The sequence below is a fragment of the Haemaphysalis longicornis genome, unplaced genomic scaffold (assembly GCF_048455015.1).
Source record: "Haemaphysalis longicornis isolate Haplotype H1 unplaced genomic scaffold, Haemaphysalis longicornis Haplotype H1 scaffold_4, whole genome shotgun sequence".
Classification (NCBI taxonomy): domain Eukaryota; kingdom Metazoa; phylum Arthropoda; class Arachnida; order Ixodida; family Ixodidae; genus Haemaphysalis; species Haemaphysalis longicornis.
The window spans coordinates 102,163,091-102,190,614 of NW_027526361.1; the positions used below are offsets into that span (position 1 = coordinate 102,163,091).

At 46.4% G+C, this 27,524-nt stretch overlaps 3 protein-coding genes across 3 annotated transcripts in view; 2 read left to right on the forward strand and 1 right to left on the reverse strand.

The window, feature by feature from the left end:
- LOC144179892 (uncharacterized) overlaps nucleotides 1–27,524 on the reverse strand; it is a 69,469-nt gene that overhangs the window by 24,466 nt on the left and 17,479 nt on the right. The window contains exons 2-4 of the mRNA XM_077708317.1: nucleotides 12,788–12,902; nucleotides 10,077–10,867; nucleotides 2,503–2,576 (exon numbers count right to left, since the gene is read on the reverse strand). Of these exons, the coding sequence (XP_077564443.1) occupies nucleotides 2,503–2,576; nucleotides 10,077–10,867; nucleotides 12,788–12,902 (980 nt within the window). The remainder of the gene's footprint in view (nucleotides 1–2,502; nucleotides 2,577–10,076; nucleotides 10,868–12,787; nucleotides 12,903–27,524) is intronic.
- On the forward strand, nucleotides 18,438–19,905 carry LOC144179194 (uncharacterized). Its single transcript, XM_077707459.1, has one exon. The coding sequence runs from the start codon at nucleotides 19,385–19,387 to the stop codon at nucleotides 19,724–19,726; it is 342 nt and encodes a 113-aa protein (XP_077563585.1). The 5' UTR covers nucleotides 18,438–19,384; the 3' UTR covers nucleotides 19,727–19,905.
- On the forward strand, nucleotides 20,093–26,566 carry LOC144179197 (zinc finger protein 784-like). The gene is made up of 2 exons (XM_077707461.1): nucleotides 20,093–20,194; nucleotides 25,066–26,566. The coding sequence occupies exons 1-2, from the start codon at nucleotides 20,176–20,178 to the stop codon at nucleotides 25,296–25,298; spliced, it is 252 nt and encodes an 83-aa protein (XP_077563587.1). The 5' UTR covers nucleotides 20,093–20,175; the 3' UTR covers nucleotides 25,299–26,566.

Below are 27,524 nucleotides of genomic sequence, written 5' to 3' on the forward strand. Positions count from 1 at the left end.
TCATGGGAAACAAGTGTAGCAGCTGCAGGTTAAGCCACTAAGCTATGTGTTATTTAGCCATGCAAAAGCACTGTGTATTAATGTGCATACATTTAAGTTTTATTTGAAAAAAAAAGGTGTTACGTTAGCTCATGGAATGCAGCCAGCAAGTGTGCCAGCCATGGTGACACAATGTAGCACCATTCTTTACTTGCACGTACAAAGTAGTAGCAGGGAAATTTATGGCAATGTATTGAAGAATGTAAAGCATCCGTTTGATCTATTCTAATTTGGCAGAATTTTGGCCCCCATACTGTTTTGGCGACATCGTGTGGCATCGGTGCTTTTCTTTCACTAATCGTCTCAACGCCCCTCAACGAGCCCTTCTGTCTTCTTATCCCGAACTATCCAAACAGGATCCGGGATATTGTTTGGGTAGTTTGGGACGAGGAGACTACCCATAGTATCCAGATGAGCGCTTATCCTTTCCTATTTTGGATGCACCGCAGATGTCCAACACTATACACTATACGCCTGCGATATTTCTTTGAACCAGGCAGCCATGTCCATATAGTTATCTGGTGTGCTGACAACCCAACCATCCCACCTCTTCCCTCTCCTTTTTTACCCTCCTCGAGCTGCAGATGAACCTGAAAAGCAGCACTAACCTGGACATCAGCAACTACTGGACTCCACGGCAGAGACCGCCAAGTCATCACCCGAGCTCCTGGACTGAGGAATCGCATCCACTTAATTCTTTGCTACTATGGTTTCAGTAATGAATCTATACTCCACTATTTCTATGTCTGCCTTGTCAGAAGTGTAACCTGGTGTCCCCCTCGTTTACATTGGAATTAAGTTTTTTAAGTGGTCACACCTGTGGCCCCTACCTATCCAGGGCAGCCACTCTAACAACACAGTTCAGACAGGTTCGTTTACATCATCAGGTTGCATTTCATGCCCTCCACTTCTTCCTTTGCGAAAGCTTAGGTATTCGACCTTGGAAGATTCCTCTCAAATTTGAGTTAGCTCAACTATTAGCGCAGGTAAAAATTTCCATTTACGCACAAGCAATGCAAAAAATTTTCAAATAATTCTGTTATAACAAACGCTTGCTTCACTATAAACTTTTTGCGTGGGGGTTTGTACCCGGGTGTCTCTGAGATGACTCTTTTCGAATTTCCTAACTTGTTGAGATTTTCCTTGCCTACATACGTAAGCTAAATTTTCTTGACCAAAATACTAACAAAAAATAGGCAGAACCCACTTATGGGAGAACTCTGGCTTTCGAAGTTTTGTGAGAGTCGATCTAGTTCTGTTTTTTTTAATCTTAAGATTTATTACTGCTACATAAAGTCCTTGTAACTTGTAGTAAATTGGAACTTCTTTTTTTAAGGGTAATAGAAGAAGAGTAGATAATATACGGCCAGGGTGTCTGTTACAAAGTTGATATTTTCAAGTTCCCTGAGTTGTCCAGGTTTTCCCCGAGTCTTTTTGATAAATTCTCTGAGTGACACAGAGCTCTGTTTTACGTCAACACGGGCTGACACCCCTTCACCAGTTGCTAGTCACCCTCTAAAAAGCAGCTTATAATATAAAATATGACATAATAAAGTTTGAATGCTAACCATGCAGTAACTTTTATCTTATTCAAAAACAAAACATAATACAGTGGTAGCAAAATTCACCGTGAATGAAAAATCTAAAAAAAAAATCGTAAAACCATACTGCCATGTTCTCAGCTCGCACTCAGTGCTGCATTTTACTGTGCTGCACTGTGCTGAAGAGTTTATTTGGGATTCACATTGAAAATCAGAAACATCAACTACACCTCACTATGGTGACTCCCCGTCAAGTTCTTTTGGTGCGAACATGCTCTGTCTTTCTACACAGTTAACAGTAACTCTTAACAGAGCTGCGAACTTTTAAAGTTGAAAATTAAGAGAAATGTGTTTTTATTATTACGCCAGATATTTCACAACTCTGCGTCAACTAACCAGAAAGCACAGTAGACGGTGCCAGGTGTTCGAGCATAGGATTGAAAGCTACTACTGCCTTTTCCCTGTAGACTCCCTTACACTGCCACAACAAGCTATCGCGGCACACAACATTTTCTTCTGGCTTTCAGGAGTCTGGGAAACACGCCAGAACACAAGGGGAGCGTACAAGCGTACAGGGGTCAGGAGGGGGTGGGGGGGGCCCGACTTGCAAAGCTGTATGAAGCTAGTTCTCACTGGAACCAGTGACTTCAGCGACGGCTCCGGAGGGCTGTCCACTTTTCTCTTGCTGTTACTTCAGCCAGCATTACCATGAATTTAGCTCTCCTTTGTAAAGAGGCTCCAAAAGCTTCACAATCACGGCTTGTTCAGGAACGGCATGGCTATAGTGCTGCACACAAAGGGTCTCCTCTGTTACCATTTTTTTTTGCTAAAAGCTATTAAGCTGATGCCTATCCTATGAAGCCATGGGAGTTTTAATCCCTGGAGGTGCTTTGGCATCCACAGAACATTCGCATCAGCTGACTCGGCAGCACCAGGCAGCTGATGTGTATGGTGTTCACATATGTCGAGACGGACAGTCCAGTTGTATGTGCTCCACTTGAGACACACATACGTGCAAGCGTACAGTACCCAGTACCACAGGAGGGGAATTGGCTGGGGCTTGGTAAAACGGCTGATAAAATGAATACCTTCCGTTAAACAGTTTCAATCAACCAGAACTTCACCTTCTATTGGCACCTGTAGTCTAAATGCTGCACCTAAAATATTGGTACATTATGGGTAACAGCGCGAAAACTGGACAAACACAGGAAAAGGGAAAGACACAAACAATTACCCGTCATGGAACAGAACCAACTAGCCCAGCTCACAACACTCCTGCAAATATTGGTAACTTATTTGCACTGTTCTGGAGCGTGCCATGATGTACTTCTGAAAACGAACCAGATAAAGCACCATCTGTGGTAGTCATGCCAGGAACCAGCAAACTTTTGTAAAGCTGTTGCACTTCCAATGAAGTGAAATGGAAAGTTAGCAAAGTAACTCTAGTAATACAAGTTAGTAAACGGGAAGTAGCTCCCATTTGTGGCTCCACTGTCAAGTTTGACCCACGTAATCAGATAGTTTAATGTTTACCGGACGCCTAGGGTTTCATTATGTGTAGCATGTAGAAAACAAAAACCCAATAAACCAACTACGGCGACCCCAGCAACTACCGCAATGGCATCACACCCGGTCGCAGAGTGTTTTCGTGATATGACACACTTCAAAATTTTGATTTTTTTCCTTGTTTATTACTAGTAACTCTCAGATGCGAAAGCTTGAGTAAATGCAGTAGGTAAAAAATCGGGCGTCGTCGTGGCCTAGAAATAGCCCACAGCATGGCTAGGGCCCCTTACTTTTTGCGGTGGAACATTTCAAATTCTGCGATTCTAGATAGGGGAATCTGCAAAATTCCGCGACAACATTGAAACGGCATAAGGTACAGTCTCAACGGAAAAAGATTGGCACAAGTGATTCATGACTGGAGCCGAAAAATCTCGACACGTGGCGCAATCGTTGCCCAGCGCGCCGATAGCGAGAGTGGCAAGCACGTTCCATTTTCCAAGAAGGGGTGGCTGGCAGAAAGCAGCCCATCCTGCTGTCGGCCCATTCAAAAGCCCACATCTTGCATAAACGCTTGTGCATTCCTTATCGACAGACATGCCTATGCACATGATTTCTTTTTTTTTCCAGAGCTGCCAGCTACCTTACCGGCAAATATTTTCTGGACGACGCACTGTCAAACGCAGTGGGTGGCAGGGCTTACGTCACAGGAAAGCAAGAGTTTAAAACCAGGTGTGGTTCGAATAATGTTTATCAGAACGACACACGACATAAGTTGCAAGCAGTTTGTGGGAGTGCTTAGCGCCGACCACCCCTTCTTAAGAAAATGGAATGTGACTTGCGCTGTCGCTGTAGGAGCGCTAAATGACAATCGCGCCGCCTGCCACGATCATTCCGCTCTAGTCATGAATCACTTGTGTCAATCTTTTTCCGTTGAGACTGTACTTGTAACAGTTCATTTATTAGACACTTCACTAACATGCTAGATTTTATTTACAACTGAAGGAAGTTGTTGTGGCTGAGCCTCTGGTGATGCTTTGTGCTTTCTTCACCAAGAGAATGGCGCTTGTGAGGCACGATGTCACCATAGCGACTGAATGACTTTTCTGCATCAACAGAGTTGATTGGCACCGACAGGTATTTAAGGGCAGTGGAAGAAAGTGTTGGAGCCAGGTGTTCCATCCCAGCCCAGAAAGCCAGGACATCAAAATCTTCACCTGGCTTTTCTTGTTTAGAAAGAAATTGTGCCCCAGTCACTAAACTTGACGTCTTGGGCAGATTTCAGCACCTGAAGTCTGCCCAAGACCTCAAGACTTGCCATTCAGCAGCTAGGGCTGTAAATCCACGAACGGCCCCAAACTCTGATCTCTTCTCTGAGAGACACGCAACTTGCTGGGGATCCAAGCACCTCACACTCTTCAAGAACTTCCAAGTGTCAGAGTTCTCCAAGTATACTAGCGCCTTGATAGCCGCTTCACTCATTGCACCCTTCATTTGTTTGCAATCTGACCGGCCTTGTCGTGTGCAATGTTCTCTTTCTGTGGCTATGGCTAAGCCCCTTGATTTGGGTGGAGGCTGCGCCACCTAGCCACTTTTATTATTTGATAAGGTAGGAATACGCAGTTGCAAATTTAAATTTTCAACGGTGAAAATGTTGCAGACAATAGAAACCATTTTGGTATTGCTAATAGAAAATACCACTTTCCCCATTTCACCGAATATATCGTTTTGGGGACGTAGCGCCACACTTTAAACGTTTTCTTTTTAATTCCGCGAAAACACTTTAATTCCGCGATTTTTCGCGGAATTGCGGAATCGCGGAAAGCTAGGGGCTCTAAGCATGGCTGACCGGTGGGCTAAAAATGAAAAATGACTGACCTCTAAGAGAACAACATGAAAAACAGATGAAAGGATTCTCAGGTTGGCACTCAATTCCTTGGAGAAGCTTTCACAAAGGAAAGTAATTGAGTTCAAAAAAAAAAAATTCCTTGAGAATTTTTGTCTGGTTGGGATTATATTGAACCCAGGGTGTCCAGAATGCCAGTGGAAATTTGTGAGATATGCTCTGAGGCTTACATAAGTAATTTGGGCATGTTAATTACAGAAGTAGCAATTAAACAGATAACCAAGTGTGTCTCTGCAAAATGTCTGGTTTGCTAAATATGAAACTGCAGCGACATTCACTGAATCCTGCAATCATATGGCACTGTCCCAACAAATAATGTGTGAGCACTGCAAACACTGGGAGAAGAAAAGACACAAAGAGGAAATGGTGGTGGTGATGATGATGATGATTACAGACTCGAGAAAACATGTTAAGGAATCTCACAATAGCGTTTTCACATTCTATACGTTACAAGTTGTCCTCAGAATTTTGTGTCTGGACGCATGCTAGCAATCCGTTAAATTTGGCCCTGACTACTTGCCAGTGCCATCAGGGACAATGTCACCAACTCACAGGGCAAGGACGGTATGAGGAAGGCTGCACTTCTGAACCTTCTTTTAATACCAAAAAAAAAAAGCATGCGAATTGACCAGAAAAACTTGATACATGGCCTGCACATTCAACAATTCTATCTGGTACGGTGCTGAGACAGTGCTTACAACTAGCCAGCAATGGCAAATACAGGTGAAATCAGTGTAGCACTTGATTATTATTTGTTGTCTTCAAGACACTTGCAAGATCATTCTCCACAGAACTTCGAGTTTCAAAAATACAGTTCCAGAATTACATGGCCACCACATTCCTTCGTCACCGACGGTTTACAGTTTTCACCTGTGCAAATTTTGACAAGACCAAAGCAGTCACTTTTCAACTAAATGTTGCTACACCAGCTGCAAAAGCAACTTCTTTTGTGTTAAGAGCTCGATATCCACACAATTAAAACCACACCGAATGACCCGTGGCTATCCAATGCTACTGTACCTGACTACCACTGCTTTCGTGAGAAGTGCCGAAAAAACAAAACCTTTTTTTTTAATAACTTTTCTGATAAATTAGGGTCACAGCAAAGAAAACAGCTGTTCCGTGATGACCAACTGGGAATTTTTCCTTTTCTAGCTTTGAAATATGCAGTTTTAAACAACAGGAGAGTCAACACATAAGGGAGCACACATTAATGCACAAAGTGTGCAAGTAAGTGCACTTGTTAAACCGTGATGTGCCACCACATGTCCCACAGCCCAACATGGTCCAGTCTCCACATTGCTGATTTCAAATGAGGCATCCCCCAACAACTCGGCACTTAATTCGACCAGCCTTTTCAGGCATACACTCAGTGTGCGTGTTCGCATGCGTATGAATGGTGAAGCATCAAGACTTTCCAATAAGGGCATGTCTACTTGCTTGTGTCGGTCTGCAAAAGGTTCAGCATGCGTTCCAGTAGGCACTAGTCACGAGACGTTGATGACTGACGCAGGATACCACACTCTGCCACAGGTCCCACGCACAATGACACTTGCCATGCTAGTGAGGAGAAATCGTCACCCAGATGGAGAGGCCACAATGGGATGACGACGAGGACGATGAACAAGAAATACTTCTCGGAAATTTTCACCCGCTCTACGATAGGGTGGGCTCTGTCTATATCACAGCTCCCCCCCCCCCCACCCCCCTCCCACCCCCATTTCGGTGTGCTGCATAAAGGCCAACCTCCGTGCAGCGAAGAAGTGGGGAACAAAACGCCTTTTCAGCCAGCGGCTATCCACCTGAGCTGAATTTTCGGTGGCTGGAATTTGATGCCGCCAGAAGTGGCCAAGGGAACATTGAGATTGCAGCAAATCGTGGCTTTCTTCTTCCTCTCTGAGCTTTGGGTGTGGGCTTCTGGCCAACTAACAGCAGACGATAGTTTGGCACTTCTGTTTTTAGGGTAGCGTCATTTTTTCCCCTTCGCATCCACAAAAATGGACACGAATGCTCCTCCGCTGGTTGTCCGGCAGCAAACGCTGGCTCCCACATATAAATCTTATAGAAGAAGCCCCAACCCAATCCGTACCACCGCTGTGGACCCTGGCCCACACTGGCATAGGCGGTAATGAGGCAGCCCACCATCAGGCTCTAGTAGAGCCACTAAATAAAACCTGACCCAGTGGATCTAGGCCTGAGCATTGACCACCCATACAGGCCCTTTCTTTCTGCCCAACCGTGGTGTATAACAGCTTCTCAGCGCGAACCTCTGACATATTGCAACGTCGCCCATACCTACCGACTTCTCCGCAGCCGCTATCCTCCACCGTACCCATCGTTGGGGCACGCTGCAGCCAACATGTGGCGCCTCCTAAAAACGCACTTCTTCCCCAAGAACCACGCTCACACATGCACGCACGCCCGCACAAATTTCCTAGACTGCACTGCAACAAATGGGATACCCACTTTCTTTGACTCTGTGAGTGTCCACGTGAGCCGTTTCCCCGCTACCCCAACCCCCAACACTGGAAACTGGTATTGGGGAGCTCGGACCTGGTGGTTCAGGAAACTCCCATCACATAAGTCCTTGCAGTCCCCGAAGCCATATTGGGCGTCGGCTGTCCCTCTGCCCTAAAACCCAGCTGTGAAAAATAAAGAGGTTCTTCCTCGCTCACTCTCTCCCTCCAGCTGGGACAGAGTTGCGGTGAACAGCTGCTTTCTTCCACTCTGATGGCTTTGTTCGCCACTTCGTTGTCGGTCTTCTGCTGCTAAGAGGCGGGCTCTTCTCAAGCACATCATCGACAAAAGGCTGTTCTCACAACACTGACGGTGGAGAAGCCATTCGCCCCGCCTTCATCAGTATTTCACTACATAGAGGTTGGCCTTAAAGGAGCCATGAAGAGAAAATACAACTTCATATAATTTGAAAGAACTAGGATTCAGTATCTCACTCAGCTCCATTACAGCCCCAAAATATGTTTTTTAACGACAAAAAAGCAAGAAGTATTTAAAAACATTCAAATTTTGCGCCACAGTGACGTGTTATGAGCGAGAATGACGTCATACGGGCCAACAATAAAACATAATTTTCAGTGCGTTAACTGCACGTTAGCATTCAATTGCTGCGGTCAAATGGAACTAGAGGCCCCATTACAGACGCCCAGTCATGTATCGTCGCGACAGGTCAGTTAGGCGGCCGCCAATTGCACAAACAAGGTTCCGTGACGTCATAGAAAAGTTGCGGGAAATTGGCTAGGGGGTCGCGACTGCTTCACACGTTTTCTTTAATATCTCCGTTATTTTTTCGAAGATTGCGATGATATTGGTATCGTTTTTATCGGGACTAAGCAGTCTTTCTAATACGCCCAACTTGTATTTTCTCTTCATGGCTCCTTTAACAGTGCTTTCTTAACGACCCGAAACAAGAGCTCGCCATCTTCCGACAGCGTTGCAGAGTGTGTGCACACACACGGTTGGGCTTCAATTCAATTCAATTTGATTTATTCAACATCTCAACGATGTTTGGAGCACAGGCAAAAGCCAATAAAGACTTGACAGGGCCTGCGCCCCAATGCATGGCAAACAGCACCGTCAAAAGAACAACACTACACTGTGTTGCAAAAACAAGGATAACTGCATGGTCCGCATGACCACAAGCCACAAACAACACTAGTAAACATACGCAGGTACATACACTGCGTAAACACATGTCAGGGTGCAACTGCAGTGTAGAAATGAGCAGTATAAATAAGATGCAATCGGACTAAAAACAACATAAAAGTACCAGCAAGTAAGCATAAAAACACACGCACAAAAAAAAGAATGACAAGGCATGAGTATAAGAAACCTTCAAGTTTGCATGAACATTGCGCGCAGCTCCTTAAGAGATATGGATAATATATCTATGTTATGATGCAGAGCCAATTCATTTAATAATGTTGGAAGTCGAAGTTTTACCATTTGGTCACCGTAATTTGTCCGGCATATCTGAATTATCCATTCTTCGGTATGGCGAGTGGGATACCGCGGGATATATTTTTCTAGACGAGATAAAGTAGCCAAAGCCTTGTGGTTTTTGCTTACATCCAGCTTGTAGTAACGGCAAAGTCTGAAATTATATAGGTAGTTGATCAACGCGAATTATATTGTATTTTTTAAACATATTACTTGTGTGACTTAGATAAGGTGCTCTGCATATCATTCGTACAATACGTTTCTGAAGTACAAGTAGCAGTTGAATGTTTTCCATGGTAGTTGTTCCCCAGATTAGTGAACCATAATTTAATTGAGAGGAAAATAAAGAGTTATAAAGCATAACATTGATCAGAATTGGGAAATTGCAACAGTGACGGCGGAGGAAGCCAATCGTACTAGATAATTTCTTCAGCAAATATTCCATGTGGCTGTCCCACATCATATTTTCGGAAAAATACACACCTAAAGTTTTGAAAGACTTCATAACTTCTACTTCGATGTCGTTTAGTATGAGGGGTGGCAGTTCAAACGGTTTGTTACACGGGTGGAACATAACGGCTTTGGTTTTTTTTATGCTTAATTTCAAATCATTGTTTTTAGCCCCGTCATTAATTATCCGAAGAGTTTGATTAGCTCGGATAGATAGGTCTGTTCCTGAGCGACACGAAACAAAAAAACTGGTGTCATCTGCATATATGATGGACGTTGCAGTGTCATCAATATGTATGTTTTCATTAATTTATCAAACAAACAGAAAAGGCCCAAAATACTCCCTTGGGGGGACACCTGCTGTTATTCGTTTAACGGCGGATGGCCGTCCACTGATTTCTAAGTACTGTGACCGATGTTGCAGGTAAGATATTAGTGACAGGGCAGTTCCTCTTATTCCATAATGCTGTAATTTCAGTAAAAGTAGCTCATGATTAATTAAGTCGAATGCTTTTGTGAAATCAAGAAAGATGCCGAGCACCATGTTTTTGTCTTCGAAATTCTGCAGTATGAATTCTTTCTGTTCCAGTAATGCCAATTCTGTCGATCTATTTTTGCGGAAGCCATATTGGGCGGGCATTAAAATATCGCCCGCCCAATCTTCTCCCGCCCTCCAGCTGCACTACTGGTGGGGGCTGTGCGCCTTCTCCTCGTGCTTCTTTTGTAGGTCACAGCGTGTAAAGGCCTTGGGGCAGACGCGGCAGTGGAAGAGCCTCTCGCCTGTGTGGCTGCGCACGTGGTTGACCAGCGTGGTTTGCTGGGCAAAGGCCATGGGGCACAGGTGGCACTCGTAGGGCCTCTCGCCCCCGTGGATGCGCAGGTGGCGGACCAGGTGGCCCTTCTGCACAAAGCCCTTGCCGCAGTGGCTGCACTGGTGCGGGTGCTCGCCCGTGTGGATGCGCAGGTGGCGGACCAGGTGGCCCTTCTGCACAAAGGCCTTGCCGCAGTGGCTGCACTGGTGCGGGTGCTCGCCCGTGTGGATGCGCAGGTGGCGGACCAGGTGACCCTTCTCCACAAAGGCCTTTTCGCAGTGGCTGCACTGGTGGTGGCGCTCGCCTGTGTGGATGCGCAGGTGGCTGACCAGGTTGCACTTCTGCACGAAGGCCTTTGCACAGTGGCTGCACTGGTGGGGGCGCTCGCCCGTGTGCGTGCGCTCGTGCATCTTCAGATGGCTCGGCCATGGTGCTACGTAGCTGCACTGCTGACACTGCAGCTGCCTCTGGTCACCCACGGAGGAAGGGCCTGCAACGGGAAGAGAGGGGGGGAGAAAACAGCCCTTTTTGCAGCAAACACGGAAGCAATGCACCAGTAGCAGTGAGGCAAAAGGGGAAAGAACAAGTGTGAAAGAGCACGTGAAGTATCTGTTAGCACAAGGCAAGCTGCTCTGCACATGTCTACGGTGCCTGCGCATCGACTAGCAATGCGGATAAGCCCACCGCTTCCTTGATGCCTCCGCAGTTTTGTTGCTCAAGAGGCTTCAGAAGCTCCAGTACCACAGCTTGCCCAGGAATGGTACATACGGGGCTTTCGCACAAACAAGATCTTATGCGCACGCTTCTGCAAGATTCTGCTCCCCGGTGGGTGCAAGCCTGCCCCTTCCCACACCAATACATTCCATTAATGTTCTGCACTGCACAGTAAGTGCCTCTCTTGTACCTGTCTCGTAATAAAATAACGCCACGCTTTGCCTTGAACGGTGCCAGCTCACGCCTACCCAATCCCCATTTTCAGCCAGCATTGCTGGTGCTGCAATAATCACCCTCCAAACAGACACCCATTATGACCAGCCCTATTTAAAAGCAATCCCCTCATCATGGCTGTTCCTGCCACAGACCGCATGCCCGACCACCACGCACACAAACCCTATAAAACAAAACAAGACACAGTGGTAAAGACTTAAAACCAACGGCACTGCTTCTCAACAGCAAGAGGTGCAGCAGGATTAGGTTAAAACAGTCACAGCTCTCTGCCGGCTACCCTTCAGAGTTGCATCTTACAAGAGGCAATAAATGCTTCAACAGCAACATGAGGAAAATGGGGAAAAACAAGATAGGAAACATCTGTGCACCATTATAACAGCCTGCATTTTACTAGCGAAAACTAGACATGGACGAAGAAGTACACAGGACACTCGCTAGACTACAACTGAAATTTTACTTAGCGTCAGAGAAACAAAGAAAGATAACATATCACCACGACCTACCCCTACACATCCCCATGCACGCCAGCCTATGTGTCACACATGCGCCCTCGTAGGCAGCTTATCTCCTTATCTGTAAGAGCGATTGAAGGGGTGCTCACACAATTAACTCCTTCCCTGTAGATATGAAATGCCTCGTTAATCTCGCGACTAGTTTGGTCACGTCCAGATCCAACACACGTGTTTTATCGAACGCCGGCGTACAACCAGGGCACGGCATGCAATGATCGTCCAGATGGCCTCCCGCCACAAGCGACGAAACTGCTGCACGGTGCTCCCTCAGCCTGTCGTTTAAACACCGCCCCATCTGTCCCACGTAGCATTTGCCACAGGACCGCGGAATGCGGTAGATGACACCTTCTTTGCATGTGACAAAACTGGTGCCATGTTTTTTGGTGCAAGCTTGGTGTGGTTTCTCGTTTACGGCAGGGCACATCCTCATCAGCTTGCCAGGCGCGGTGGCCAGCACTTCCACACCGCATTTTTTCTCCACTTTTTTGAGGCAGTGCGTGAGTTGATGTACGTATGGCACGTCTACGCGTCGCAACCCCTCCCGGTTGGCGTCTTCTTCCCTTAAAGAGCCCTTACCGGCTTTAACCTCTTTGATGAGGCTTTGATGAACCTCAGTCGTCGGCTGTTGCCTAGTTATCTGTACATAAGAGCATAAGCTGCGTCAAAAAAGTATTGTTACCAGATGAATAGTTACATGCCCTGTAGTCTAATTAGCTTGCGGGCATGTGCATGTTTTAAGTGTGAACATTGAGTGTTTTTTACGAATAAATGTTAGATGGAAGTAGGACCAGACTTTAGCAAGACGCCAACCACAGCCGCATGAGGCAGAAAATGAAGGGCATTGCACAACAATGATGAACAAAGGGAAACAATACAGCACGTTGTAACAAATGACTGACCAGCTCAAGCACTGATGAAGGTGGCAGCAATGACACAAGCAGCACTTGACGCTGTACCAAATGTTGCTAAACCATAATTTGTGATATAAAACTACATTTCAAGCACGGCTTTCTTCCTGGATTAAACAGCTGCCACATTCATTGTTAGCAGATGGATGGCACAGCAAGTCTCAGGCACTATGTTGAACTAGAGGTGACCACGGGGTGGAGACGATTTGAATGCAAGGCCGTGCATAATGGACTTGAACATGATGGCCTTTTCAGAATGGAGGTGGTGGGCCTTCTCAGCACCACGGTTTCGTCCTAGCAGCTCAGGGTCTTGCTGCGGAGACTGATGCCTGCAAATATAAAACATGAAAAACCACACCGTTGCATAAATGCGAAGTCGCAAAGCTTATTCTACAAGCCGTTGTGCATGCGGAGGGTGCTTTCACGACGGCTCCAATTCTAAGTTGCAACACGCTGCTCGATACTGGATTCACATTTTGTGTGCTTTGGTCTTTTGGGGCTTGACTGTCAACTGAATAATGACATTTGATGAGAGAACAAATGGTTATGTACAGCACAGTGCTTTTTCGTGCTGCTATCTTAGAAATGGCACTGGAGAGGTCGCCAGTAATATAGGACTCGGCAGGCCATTACTCTTGTTTCACTCGCACCAGCAGCTCACTGCAGGAAGCCTCGTCTGCTGTTAGAACTTTTAGAAGTCCTATTGTCCTTCGTCTGCTGTTAGAACCGTGTTAGAACTTTTCCACGTAAGACTCGTTGTTAGGCGCGAGGTAAACACGCTTGCGGCAAAAAACAACGCAACTGAGTCACGGCGATGTGGACTATTATTTGCGGGTGTCAGCCTTGCTGTACCAGCGTGACCACCGACGTGGAAAATGAAGGACAAAAAACTAATAGATTCTCTGAGCTTACCGAAACCTTTGCAAACGAGTCACAAACTGCGCTGACCAGTGCATCATACGCCTTTTACCGAATGACCCGATCGATCGGCACATACACCGCCGGGAGTGAAAACAACTCAACGCGTACGCAAACAAACTCGATCAAAACGCTCTTCGTTATCTTCGTAGCTCTGCCGTTCCTTCTGAGTCAACGAAGTATGGAATGAACCACCCTTCGCAGTGGGGCCGAGTATGAAACGCCGTTACTCTCACAACAAAGGGCACACTTCTCCACTGCTAAGCTGCGCGAGCAAGCGACTATCTTTTTTCCCTGTATACTTGGCCCTCAAACGTCGCACGCAAAAACAACATCGGGAGCCAGGTGTTCCTCTACATTAGTATAAAACTGCACGAGTTTCCAAAAAAACGGTCAAGAACATTGTCCATGGCAGCTTTCCTTCATGGTCAATGGTCAATCCATGTGGTAAATAAACAGCTGGGCGCCGCCATTGCTGATGCCATCGTGATACGGTTTTGGAAGTAAAAAAAAAACTCTGCAAACCAAAAAAAGTGCATTAGGTAATGCTGTCAATATGCTGTCTAACAATATGCTGTCTAATTAGAACGAGCATCTACAGAATAATAACCGGTTTCGAAGCGTAAGCCATTACAATGACACTGGTAAGTTGAACAAGAAATGGTATTTGTCTTACCTGGAACTGCAGTTGTCGTGCTTCAGTATCAGTTATTTTTCTGTGAAACGTGTTCTAAAAAGAGAGCTAATGATATTATAACGAGCTAGCTTTTGTTCAGTTTTTTTAATGAAAATTATTAGAAAAGACGTACCAAGATGGCATCAACAATGGCGGCGCCCAGTCGTTTGTTTTGTTCTGATCCCGCCGGATCATTTTGACAGTGTTTGACATCTCGTAGAGTTACGTGCAATTATAGAGTGACAACTAGCTCCCAATCGCGGGTCAAGTACCCAGGGGAACAAAATTCGTGTTCTCGCGCAGCTTAGCAGTGGAGAAGCGTGCACACTGTGAGAATCTTACGCGGCCGCCGCCTGCCATGGGTGTTTCACTTAGCTATGTTTCATTGACTCACACAACGACAAAACAACGAAGATAGCGGAGAGCGGTTTGATAGCGTTCTGCACGCGTACCGATTTAGTCGTTTTCGCTCGCGGCGGTGTACGTGGCGAACGTTCTGCTCATCCGGTAACGCAAAAGTGACAGGCGTATGATGCACTGGTCAACGCAGTTTGTAAGTGTTTGGCCATCGCCTCCAGGAGGCGATGGTTTGGCCCAGGTGTCGGTGAGCCCAAAGAATTTGCTAGTTTCGCGTTTTTTATTTTGCACGTTGGTGTTCACGCTAGTAGAGCGAGACTGACACCCTGTAATAAGCATCCAAATCGCCGTGACTTGCATGCGTTGTTTTTGTCGCAAGCGTTCTTACCTCTTGCCTAAAAATAAGTCTTATTTAGGAAACGTCGAACACGGTTCATTTGTAACGCCTGGATTGCGAAATACGCACTTGTCAACCCGACCGCGCAAACGGAACTGCCAGCAGCGAGCTGCTGGTAAGATCGAAACAAGAACAATGAATGACCTATCTGTTGTGACCTGATCCCTCCACCGTCATTTCCGAGCTAGCAGCGCGAAAAAGCTACCGTGCTCTCCGTAACCGGGCTATCCCTTCGGGTGTCGCGATGAATCAGTTGACAGTCAAGCTCCGAGAGACTGAAGCACGCAACGCAAATCCGGCGTCGAGCTGCTTGTTACAGTCGTGAATGCACCCTTGGCTCACACAGCCGCTTGTAGAATAAGCTTTGGGACTTTGCAAAACTGAAGCGGCTTGGTATGTCATTCTTCGTATTTGCAGGCATCAGTGTCGAGAGTCAGCGAGCTACTGGGACGAGAAGGCAGGGCTGAAGAGGCTTACCGTCTGCATTCTGACGTGGTCATGATCTTCGAGTTCATTACGCACCAAGCAGTCAAATCGTCTCGTTCCCATAGTCACCTCGAGTTCTACCAAGTGTCTGAGCTTAGCCATACCATTTGCTAACAATGATTGTGTCATCTGTTCAACATAGAAAGAAGGCCGTGCTAGAAACGTAGTTGTTGGGTTACAAGTGACGGTTCCAGCAACATTTGGTTTCAACGTTAAATGCTGCTTATGCCATTGTTGCAGTCTTCATTGGTGCTTGAGCTGGTTGCTGGTTTGTTGCAAACTGCTCTGCTGTTTCCTGTTGTTGGTCATCCGTGTTCAGTGCCTTTCATTTCCCACCTGGAGATGCTGTGGTTGTCATCTTGCTATAGTCTGGTGTGCTTAGCCATCTAAGTGGACATGTTTAGATGAAGCACTTGGGTGGTCTACCGAGAATGCGATTCGTCTGTGAAACAGAGTTTTCTTGATATGATACGTAATCTTACATTGTGGCAACAATTTGTCCAGTGTTTGCCATTGTGTAGCGACATATATACCATCTGGTAGTCTATCTAATGGCCCATAGCTTAAAGGGTCGCCACTTATGTGAACATATTTGTCGAGCATACCCAATTTCTTACGGTTCGATTACTGTGAACGGTAACAAAAAAAATTCAGGTACAAGCCAGGTTAGAAACAAGTGCATACAGCGGTCATCAAGCGGTGTTATCGCACCATCCGGGAAGGCACGTGGTAAAAAAAGAATCAAAAAAGATGTTTTATCATTTCTAGCAGCCTTAGTCAATTTACTAACCTTTCATTTAGGCACTTTCCCTAAATATGTCGTTACTGATGTCACAAAACTCATGATTGAGTGGGAGATTAAAATTTTGGCATAGACATGTTTCGAATGAAACCAACTTGCATTTTTTCATCATGGCCCCTTTTTAACCTCACCTGCCTTCGAGAAAAAAACGGCCACACTGTCCATCAGCTGGATGTTTCCCATCCTGTTGCAGGTCCTTCCCTTTCTCCGAAAGGCCACAGGGTGCAGCACGGCCCTCCCCCGGATTGTCGGCTGTTGCGCTGTCAGCAGTGCAGCTATGGAACTCCAACATCGGGCAATCGAAAAAGCGCTAGTGCACACACACAGGCATCGCTCCTTCCAGTGCAGCCACTGCGGCATGGCGTTCGTGCAGAAGAACAGCGTGGTTGACCGCCTGCGCGTCCACAGGGGCGACAGTCCTCTTGGAAAGGGGCACCCACAATGCGTCCCTATTCTTGCACATGCAAACAGATACGCATGAGCAACATACGCATGCATGCTGCTCACATAATTTACCACTGCGATAATGCCTTCTGTTCGGAAACAGCAGCTGATGTCTGTTGCTCGTCCCGTGAGCTCTTTATACATATAGCTTTTGGGGGGCAGCTAGTGAAATTGCGAAAGTAAGTAAATGCAGAGTACTAATAAAGTGATGGCCAACTGCCCACTCAAGTTTGGTTCTACCTTTCGCAAATGTGTTGCAGGAACAAGTGCGACCATAATGAAAAAAAGGAAGAGGAGGAGGGCTGGGTAGCATGATAGTGTTACCAAGCACGGATTGTATACTTTGAGTGTCATGTTTCCTTCCCCCCCTCCCAATTTTCAGTACAGTGTGCGTCCATCTCGTTGATGCATTCACATCATGGCAAAAATAAGCTTCACGGGCAGTTGGCATCACTGTGTCTCTGTGTAGGGGTAGTGATAGCAGTCAGTGTTGTTTGCTGATGCAGGCTTATGCTTGCATAGAACTGTCGCCGCTTGCTCTGCCTAAGTGACGCCATATCGTATCAGAGGCATGCAAAGCCACCACTCATCGCTTTGTCTTGTTCTCCCACTCCCTGAATGTTTCTAGTTCACTTTTGAAATTCTATCTACAATGAATTACCAAACAAGAAACTCAATGGCCGCGAGTGTTTCATGCCTGAAAAGAGTAAAGGAGGCAAAGTAGCTCTTTGTAGGTGCCGCCTAGACACAGTGCGGTCATTGCTGTGAACAGTTGTTTCCTACCCAAAGATTTCATTGAAATCTCCATATCGTCATGTTGCACAACGTCTGCATCACAAGTGCAATGACTTGAATGCACTGAACTTCATCCGGGTTGCTTCTCCAAAAGATGTCTGAGTTGCGCCTTTACATTATTTGCAAAAATGTGCAGTTACTTAAGCGAGCACTCCAGAGCTCGGTGGCTAAGACATTGTGCTGCTGAGCCCAAGTACCCGGGTTTGATTCCCGGCCCTGGCGGTCACTTTTATGATGGAGGTGAAAAGCGAAAACGTTCGTGTGTTCGAGATTTCAGCTCATGTCAAAGATCCCCAAGTAGTCAAAATTAATCTCGAGCACTCCACTACGGCGCACCTCGTCACCTGGGTAGCGTCGGCGCGTTAAGCCTCATAATCAATCAATAAATCACTCCTGAAGAAGTAAATTTGTGTGTCTATCCAGCTTCTTCAGGCATTGTTGCATTTTTATAGTAAAGCTGTGGTCTCGCATCCTTCTGGTTTATAGAGGTGCGAGCTGTCATGCTTGGAACCTGCCAAGCCTCCCTGTCTGACATGCATAGATGTGCACGCAAAACTGGGAAATTGCATACATTGAGGTTCACTGTGGAACGGGCTGGTTCAAAAGTGACATCAGGCACATGCATTCTCTTCCGAGTTTTTCACGTGATGTACCATGTGTTGTTCCCACGACAACTGTATGCACTTACTTCGGTGGGAAGATTGTGCGCTGTTGAAAGTTGTCTCTTTTGCAGCAGCAAGGAAATTATGCCTACATGCTACGGCGTGGCCACGTGTGAAAAAAGGCGTCTGCCCTAGTTAATGTATGCCTGTGTTATTCAAATATACATCGCCCTCAAGTAGGCCATTCGTCATTGCTAACAGTTGTGCAAAAATAAAATACCATCTGAATATGCCAGGTTGTGGGGTGACAAGTTCATGCTGGCCGCTCTTAGTTGCAACTGTGGGCTCACTTTTTTTGGTCATGACAGCGGGCTGACTTCTTTGCTTTCTGTGTACCTTCGAAAAATTGCAGTCAACCTATTACTGAGTGAATATGGTATTCATTTTTCAGGTTTTAAACATTTGTGTTAATAATCAAACCGCAGTGTCAATCATGTTGCAAAAATTACTGTTTTAACTTCATTGTATTGCATGCTTTGCAGTCGAAAAGCAGTGCACAGGGAGATGACAGGTTTTGTTTTTCTTTCCTGCTACTCGCTGTCATCTCAGGCTGTCGGATAACCTGATGGCTGGACATGTTATCTACGCCCAACTTGGTGAACACTGCCGAGATTCTCAGTCTAGTGGAACTAGTAGAGCAGCAATGCTGGCTTCGGTTACGTCACAACTGCTGTTTCCAAGTCTTCTAAGCTGTTTTTTGTTGTTGTTTGACAGGTGTTGTACAGAAGTCGGCAATAGAGGTTGAGGCAGGAACAGCTCTATGAGGTGATATGAACTTGCTCAGAAAGAGCCTGTCGAATTGAATGGCCACTTGGCAAAGGTTGCATTTTGGGACACCCATGGTGTGGCAAGAAAACCTGCAGAATTTTTGGGTAGGCGTGAACTTTGCAGCTTTCAGCGGAAGGAGTGATATTTGGAATAAGTTTAGTGCTAGCACTAAATGTGCCGTTCTCAAAAAAAAAAGAAAAAAGCATGATTTTGGAATTTTAAAATCCTCTTGAGTGAAAGACTGCAAAGCCAGCAAGAAAGACGAGGGCTCCTGTGCATTGCTAGGCAATGCCCGTGCACGTTAGGCCTAGCAGAGGGGCTCGTTTGGCACCATCACAGACGCTGTTTCCTCTGTTATGTTGGTTTTTCCACCTTGCTGTTAATGCACTGATGCCTCATTTGCCAAAGGAAAGGCTCTCAGGTTTTCCCGCTCCCTTCTTGTTGCAGGCTCCTCCTCCCTTCCTTTCCCAGGAGGCCGCAGGGGCGGCCTCCCGCCAGTTCGTTGGATGTTTAGCTGTCCGCAGTGCAGCTACATGACGCCGGCCTTGAGCAAGCTGGAGAGCCACAGGCGCACGCACACGGGCGAGCGCCCCTACAAGTGCAGCCACTGCGGCAAGGCCTTCGTGCGAAAGGACCACCTGGACGTTCACCGGCGCACGCACACGGGCGAGCGTCCCTACCGTTGCAGCCTGTGCCCGGCGGCCTTCGCCCACAATAACAGCCTGGACACCCACTTGCTCTGCCACACGGGGGAGAGGCCCTTCCGCTGCCGCTTCTGCCCCCAGACCTTCAAGTACCGCCCCCAGCAGAAGAAGCACGAGGAGAAGGAGCACAGCGACCGCCAGTAGTGCAGCGGGACGGGAAGGACCCAGCCGCGTGTGTGCGCGCAGACACTCACTCCAACGAGGTCAGAGGGAAGTGAGCCCCTATTTGTGGATCATTATAGAGAATGGTTGTGTAGCACGCCAAGAGGTAGGGAGCTCAGGGAGAGAGTCTGTTCCGTTCTACAATGACGTCTTAGCCCAAGCGAAGATTTCCACGTTTGTCGTAACATTGTCGCCTTGCCAGCCAAGTGACTATTGCTCCGTGCCAGTGCGGGAAGTGTGATTGTGGGTGGGAACTGTGGCAGACAGCGGCGTCCTGTGTTGGTCTCGAGCATCTCATGATGGGGGATGGCCCACCAGCACATAGTGCCTACTTGAACGCACACCACCGTTCTGCAGAAGGATACAGGCAAGGTGGTGGAAACTTCATATGCATGCAGTGCATGGATACATCGCTCGTGTAATTTCCCTCCATGATGGTGCCTTCTGTCGGTAAGCAGCAGTTGACGTCCCGTGCTGGACCTGTGTGCTGCTTGTACAGATACTTTTAAGGGGCAGCTAGAAACATCCAGAGAGTGAGGGAACTCTGTAGACATGACCCCACCGTGATGGTGCCTTCATTTAGTAGGCACAAACTGATGTCCACTGCTTGGCCGTGTGCTTCTTGTAAAGATAATATGAAGGGGCAGCTAGAAACATTGAGAAATAAAGAAACACAGAGACGTGAATTGGCAGCCAAATACCTACCTACGGAAGTTTGTTTCTACCCTTTTGCAAATGAATTGCAGAAACAAGTGCTAACCATAAGGGAAAAAAAAGAGGAGTAGCGCTGGGGGAGGGGGGGGGCATGTTAGTCATACCAGAGTCCTTCAATACTTTACTGGTCACGAAACTTCGGCGCTCGTTTCATATAGGGACCGTGGGCTCCACTACAGGCGCCACCGCCGCACCAAGGGCATCCAGCCGCCGCATGTGTGGTATATTGGATGCCTCTTGGCGTGCAAACGCTCGCTGCTTCTGGTGTCTTCGCGCTGATTAGGTGTGCTTTTTTTCGTTGTAGTTAGCGATGAATAGTCCAGTCATTGGTTATATTACCTGCCTACAATGCGGTTTTATTTGTCCAAGTAAATTACCGTAGACTTTGGCCGGGAACGGCAACGGCTTCTGCGTCTTCTGGCACAAGCGCTGCGCCGTCGTGTTTACAGATTTTTAAATCTCTATTGCTTATTTCTTAAAGCAAAAGTTGTAAATACCACATATACGTTGGCTCTGTAGTCACGGACAGCTGCGGGTCTATCGATAATACAATAAAAAAAACTGAAAGAATCCAAGTACGCGTCGTTCAGACTACGCTATTAATGAACCCGTTGTTTGCTCTAGAATGCACAGAACGCTAAAAGAGATAGTTGTTTCGATGAGTTGGCACATAATTGAGAACATCTAAAAGCGCTGCAGAAACGCAAAGAATCAAAACACGAAGGGATATATGTTGCACCGTGTGTCTTTCCGCTTCCATGCTTTGCAATCCCTGCAAAAAAAAAAGAAGCAAAAAAATAACAATAACACTGATTTTATCAACGCATAAAAAAAAAAATTCAATATTACGACGGGAGACAAAAGAGCGTGGTCCAGAGTAAAAACACCGAGGAAACAGAATATTGCAACGTAGCCAAGAACGACGCAAATCTTTTCTGAACAAAGTTTATTAATCAACCTCCTGCTCCACAAAAGACTAGAATGAAACACAAACGTCGAAAAAGCAGTCCGCAGTGTGACGTGCACAGATAAACATCGATAACGTGAGTTGCGCGGCGTTTGCTATGCATGCATTACTCTCGGAACAAAAATTTAAGATCCATGGAAACAGGACCGAGAACATTGTCGAAGAAACAAAAAATCAAGTTGGCGACAAGGTGACACCCTTTACATATCAAACAATGTTGCCCGACGGCACGTACGACAACAAGAGCAAACGGGTGCTCCGGTGGAAACGCCAGATAAGAAAACCGGAAGCGGCCACGCGTGGTTACAAAACAAACAAAACAAACCTTGAGGGATAATTAGCGGAAATATGAAACGTGAAAGCACACGGTCGTCCCAAAGCTTTTTTTACATGCGAGCCTTAGCGCAAGGTAATACAAGTTTGCAAACAGGTAATGAAGCACCGCTACTACCTGACTGATGTGACAAAAATCCGGCTTTAAGGTAGCCTTGTACAATTCTAGTTCCAGGATGCTCTCAAAAGGGTACATTGCTTTTTTCATTCCCACACAGTCACAGACTGATAATCGAAGCTGAAATCTTCAGTTTCTTGCCTTGGAATGGCGCGCCTCCATTTCTCACGCAGCTCCCCTTCGCTCGGTAAACAGAACAAGGAAACATTTTCTGTTGTATCGTTGTACAAGGAATGACATCATGGGACGCAACACATGTTCGACATCGTCGTTGCACTACTTAAGTCGCATCACAACAGCGCAAGATGCACGTTAAATCTTTATCCCGCACAAAACAAACACACCTCGCCGCGCCTCCGCCATTTGAGCCAGCGGAACGCCGCCTGAGGAGTGATCTCAGTGAGATGGTGCGCCACCAGGCGGCGGCCAAACGCAGCATATCAAGCTCTCCCATTGAGTTACGGAGGAGTTTTCTGACCAGTAAAGCATTGAAAGACTCTGGTTATACCAAGCACTGGTTGTATACATCAGGAGTCATATCTCCTCCCCGTTCTTGTATGGTTTGTTTCCATCTCCTTGACACATTCACTTAATGGGAAATATAAGCTTCAAGGGCTGTTGGCATCATTGTGTACCTGTGTAGCAGTAGTACATAGTAGCAGTCAGTGCTGTTTGCTGAGGTTGGCTTATCCTCGCAGAGAACTGTCGCCGATTGCTCTGCCATGCGACACCATATTGTATCAAAAACACGCAAAGCCACCACTCATCGCTTTGTCTTGTCCTTTCACTCTCTGAATGTTTCTAGTGGACTTGGTATTCTATGTATACTATGAATTACCAAAGAAGTACCTCAATGTCCACAGGTGTTTTCTTTTCTCAAATGAAATGCCTGCAAAAAGAAATGGATGCAATCTGGCTCTCTATAGCCGGCACAGTGCCATCGTTGCTCAGTTGTTCCCCCTCCCCCCCATCTCCCAAGAGATTTCTCAAGTCCTCCATTTGCACCTTCATATATTCATGTTATGTGACATGTGTCACATACGCAATGACTCAAATGCATTGAACTTCAGCTGGCTTGCCTCTCCAAAAGACATCTCAGCTGTGCTGCTACCTCATGCATAAACATACAGATCCTGAAGTGAGCAATCTATAAGAAGTAAATTTGGGGGTCGATGCCGCTTCCGTTAGCATAAAAATTTGTTCCGTTCTTGTGTAGTAAACATCAGCTCATGCACTATTGTTGTTTGTGGAAGCGTAAGCTGCCGCTATGGGAGCCTGCCAAGCCTCTGTGTCTGACATCCATGAACATGCACACTATACTGTAAAAATTGCCACGTTGAAGTGTACGGTGGAACAGGCTGGTTTAAAGTGACACCTGGCACCTGCATTTCTTCTGTTTCCCAAGTGTACGTGGCTTATCGTGTGTTGTTCCCTTGGTACTCGTATACACTTACTTCGTAGGGAAGATTGTGTGCTGGTGAAAGTTATAATTTTTGCAAGGAAATTAAGCCTGCATACTTTGGCATGATGATGCGTGGAAAAAAGCACGTGCCCATCTTAACTATGTGTCACCTGAAGAATATATTCGTATGTTTATTCGAATGTACATTGGCGACAAATAGGTCACCTCCTCATTGTTAGAAGTCACGTGAGGGCAAGAAATACCGAGTGAACATGCCAGGTTGTGTGCGGTGGCGATTTCATGTGAACGTCCTTTGGTTGTGAATGTGGGTCAACTTTCTTTGGTCATCATTGCAGGCTCACCTCTCTTGCATTGCGCAGTGATTTCTAAAAAGCAGTCAAGTCAACCTGTAACCAATTGATTACAATATTTCTACTCAGGTTTTAAACTGTTGGGTCATTAACCAACCCAAAATTTCCATCATAGTACAAAGACGCGTCATTGCTTGTTTTTGCCCCTTTTTCCTCATGTTGCTATTAAAGCATGTATTGCCTCTTGTAAGAGGCAACTCTGAGGGGTAGCAGATAGAGAACCATGACTGTTTTAACCTAATCCTACTGCATATCATTTCCTGTTGAGAAGCAGTGTGCAGGAAGGCGACAGCTGTTTTTTCTTTTTCTTTTCCTGCTACTGTCTGTCATCTCAGTCTGTCAGATGACCTGATAGCTGCGCGTGTTATCGACACCGAACATGGTGAACAGTGCCGAGGTGATGAGCTTAGCAGTGGCAGTACAGCAACTGTGGTTCTTTCGGCTGCACCACACGCTGTTGGTTCCAAGTCTTCGCAACTGTGTTTTCTTTTTTTTAATGGGATGTGTGTCCGTGGAAGCACGGCATGCAGTCTGGGGCAGAAGCAGCCACCATGAGGCGATGGGAACCGCTTAAAAAGGGGCTGGTCATATTGGGCGTCTGTGTAGTGGCTGATGGCTCTGCGACCCCAGCAATGCGGGTTAAAAAAAAAAAAGAGAGTTATTAAAATTTCTGTGTAGGTGTGAGCTTAGCATTTTTCAGGGCAAAGCGTGTCGATATTTCATTTCGAGATAGGTACAAGCCAGGCACTTCCCGTGCGTTGCAGAACGTTAACGGACCGTGTTGATGTGCGGCGTCCCGTTGTTAAACTGACCTAAAGAATACCACACCACCTTTATTTTTGAAGGCAATGCATATGATTGAGCCAAGAGAACAACAGTCGAGAAACATCATTGGTCTTTAAAGAGCCTTGGCACTACTGTGGCTCAAAGCCAGGCTGTGCATGTAAAAACCTGCTATTCCATCTGGAGGGTACGGAAGTCAAACAGCAGAGCGCTTCTAGCAGTTGCTCACAATTGAAGGTGTAATCGAAGCGAACAGGTAGATGGCTCTGGGTGTGTGCAGGAAGCGGCAGGCTAGCACCCACAATGGACGGAATCTTGCCAAAGTGTGCTGTCACATGAGGTATCTCTAGTGCGAAAGCCCCGTATGTACCATACCAGGGCAAGCTGAGATACTGAAGCTTCTGAAGCCTATTGAGCAACAGATCTTCGAGCCATCAAGCAAGTGGAGGGCTCATCTCTGTTGCTGGGCAGTGTTGAGGCTCATCAGGGCAGCTCACCTGGCACCAACGAAGACGTTCCCTCCACTCTTCATGTTTGTTCTTTCTCCTTTCCGTTCTACCTCATTGCTGCTGCCCTGCTTCCATGTTTGCTGCAGGACGGGCTCTCAGTGTTTCCCGTCTCTCCCCATTGCAGGCCCTTCCTCCCCCCCTTCTGCCTCCGTGGGTGACCAGAGGCAGCTGCAGTGTCAGTGGTGCAGCTACGTAGCACCATGGCCGAGCCATCTGAAGATCCACGTGCGCAGCCACACGGGCCAGAGGCTCTTCCGCTGCCGCTTCTGCCCCGAGGCCTTCGCGCACCTCCTCGAGCGGCAGGCGCACGAGCGGAAGGAGCACCACCACGGGTGTGTGGACACTTGCCCAACGTGACTGGAGGAGGGCAAGGTCTCTGTGGCGGTTGTTGCGGCGCACCGACCATGCCAAGAGTTTGGGGGCTATGGAAGAGGGCCAATTATGTTTGATTTTATCAGAGTCTGATTTTATCGTGGAACAAAACCTGGCTCCGAGCGAAAATTTTCTCCTTCCCTGTCACATCGTGGCCCCAATAGCTGGCTGACAATTGCCCCTCGCTAGCGCAGAAAGTGGGGTTGTGGGTGCGAGCAGTGGCAGGCAGTAGCACCTTGTGTTGGTCACAACTGGGTTGTCACCAGGGCTGCCCCGCTAGCTTATAGAGTTGAACATAAGCTGCAGCTCTCCAGACCGGAGCAAGAAACACAAGCTTGTTTAAAAGGGTTTGCGATATTTCACCATTTATGGTCCTGCAAATGCATGCGCTGTGTGTATGTCTATATTGTATGTATGTCTACATTGTATGTAGGCATTGTATGTATTGTATGTATGTGTACTGTGTGTATGTCTACAACAAGAATTTGTATGTCTGTTATGTAATACCAATAGACATGCACACAGTGCATGCATTTGGACATGGGACACAATGGCAGTGCATGGATTTGGACACAATCGCAATGTGATATTGTCTGTTATGTAATAATATCCCACTGCAATTGTGCCTTCTGTTTGCAAGCAACAGTTGATGTTCGGTGCTTGTGCTCCTTTTACAGATAAATTTAAGACGGCTAGAACGCATTCGGAGAACGGAAAAACATGTTAGCCAAACTGATGCCAGCTTCCCAGCGATGTTTGCAAGATGTATTGAAGTGAATGCAAACTATAAAGGAAAAAGATAAAGCAGGCAGCTGTCATGGCTTCTCCCCCATTTCTCAATGTGATTTGCTTCCATTTTTGATATGTTTATAAATAGTAGCAAAAACAAACTTCACTGGATAATCAGCACCAATTTATGTCTGTGTTGAGCGAGCTTATGTAGCAGGAACTGAGAAATTAAGCTAGTCGGGGAACCAAAACAACAAGAAAAGCATTTCTTTCCATGTTGTCCTGGTCAGGTGCTCTATGCTGGACTGCAGTGACAGCGAGCTTGAAAGCGGCGAAACATGAGAATGGTTCTTTCCGACAATGGTAACATGCTCCAAATGAGTATGACAACATTTTATTTTTACACATTCCACGGCACGGAAAAATGGGGAGGCAGAAATTTCGAAAAGGTAAAGCCCTCTCTGTGTGGCTCTGATTGTTACCAAGTCCATTCTGTAACAATTAGTCTCACGAGAAGAAATAAAATGTTCAGTGCTTTTGTAGGCCTCCTGGACTCTAGGTAGCTTCCACATTTCGTAGGGTGTCAGTATTTGGTAATTTAGTACCTCGCCTCTTACTCCAACTTTGCTGACTGTTTTCTTCCTTGCAAAGTAGGCAGACTTCAATGCCTTCAATAGCTATTCTTCCATACACCTTGTGAAAAATCTAAGCCGTTCCACTCAATGTGCAAGCGGTCAGAAGTGGAGAGCAGTGATTCGCCATAATGGGCGGCAGCGCCGTTATCCGCTCACTGGTACCACCCAATGCAATTCAAATTTCCTGCCACCATACTGTGCCGGACCGCCGTCAGCCTTTGCTTTGTTTTTGACTGCATGTGTACCTGGCTTGTTTTTGTTGTGGAGTAACATGGGGTTTGCTCGACAAACAAAGTTTCAGAGTTTGTTTCAAAAACACAATGATGTGCGATTACATAATGCAGGTATACTAGAGGAGGTCCCAAGGTAACAAACTGCACGCGAGACCTCCTATGTTTCTACATCATAAATAGCGAGCATGTACAAATATATAGTTTGAAGTTATCCATCCATTATCTCGTAAAAGTCAAAGTAAGGTACGCAAAGTTTCAGTTTCGAAACTGGGGAAGCGTCACAAAGGTCTGTAACTTCTGAAGTGCCTTAAGGTACACAAAGAAATTCGTACAGAGGGCATGGCATCATAAGCCTTGCGTCCCCACTACAGTGACAATATTACCCCGGATGGGCGCGTCAAGTCGAAGTACATAGTATTGCCTAAGCAATCCGGAAAAAAATAATAATTGAGGTTGTTCAGTTCCACCCGGTGACAAAAATTTAGGCTGTCTACCTTACCACAATAAATCTTTTCGTAACTTTAAAAGTTAATGGCCACGACATCAGGGCATGAATTGATAGGGGCACTGCTGTGTCTGTTATAAACAAATCACTCCTGTCTGAAAAGTGATAT

Coding starts and splice junctions, on each gene's coding strand:
- LOC144179194 (XM_077707459.1), top strand. CDS start 19,385: ATGTTTAGCTGTCCGCAGTGCAGCTACATGACGCCGGCCTTGAGCAAG.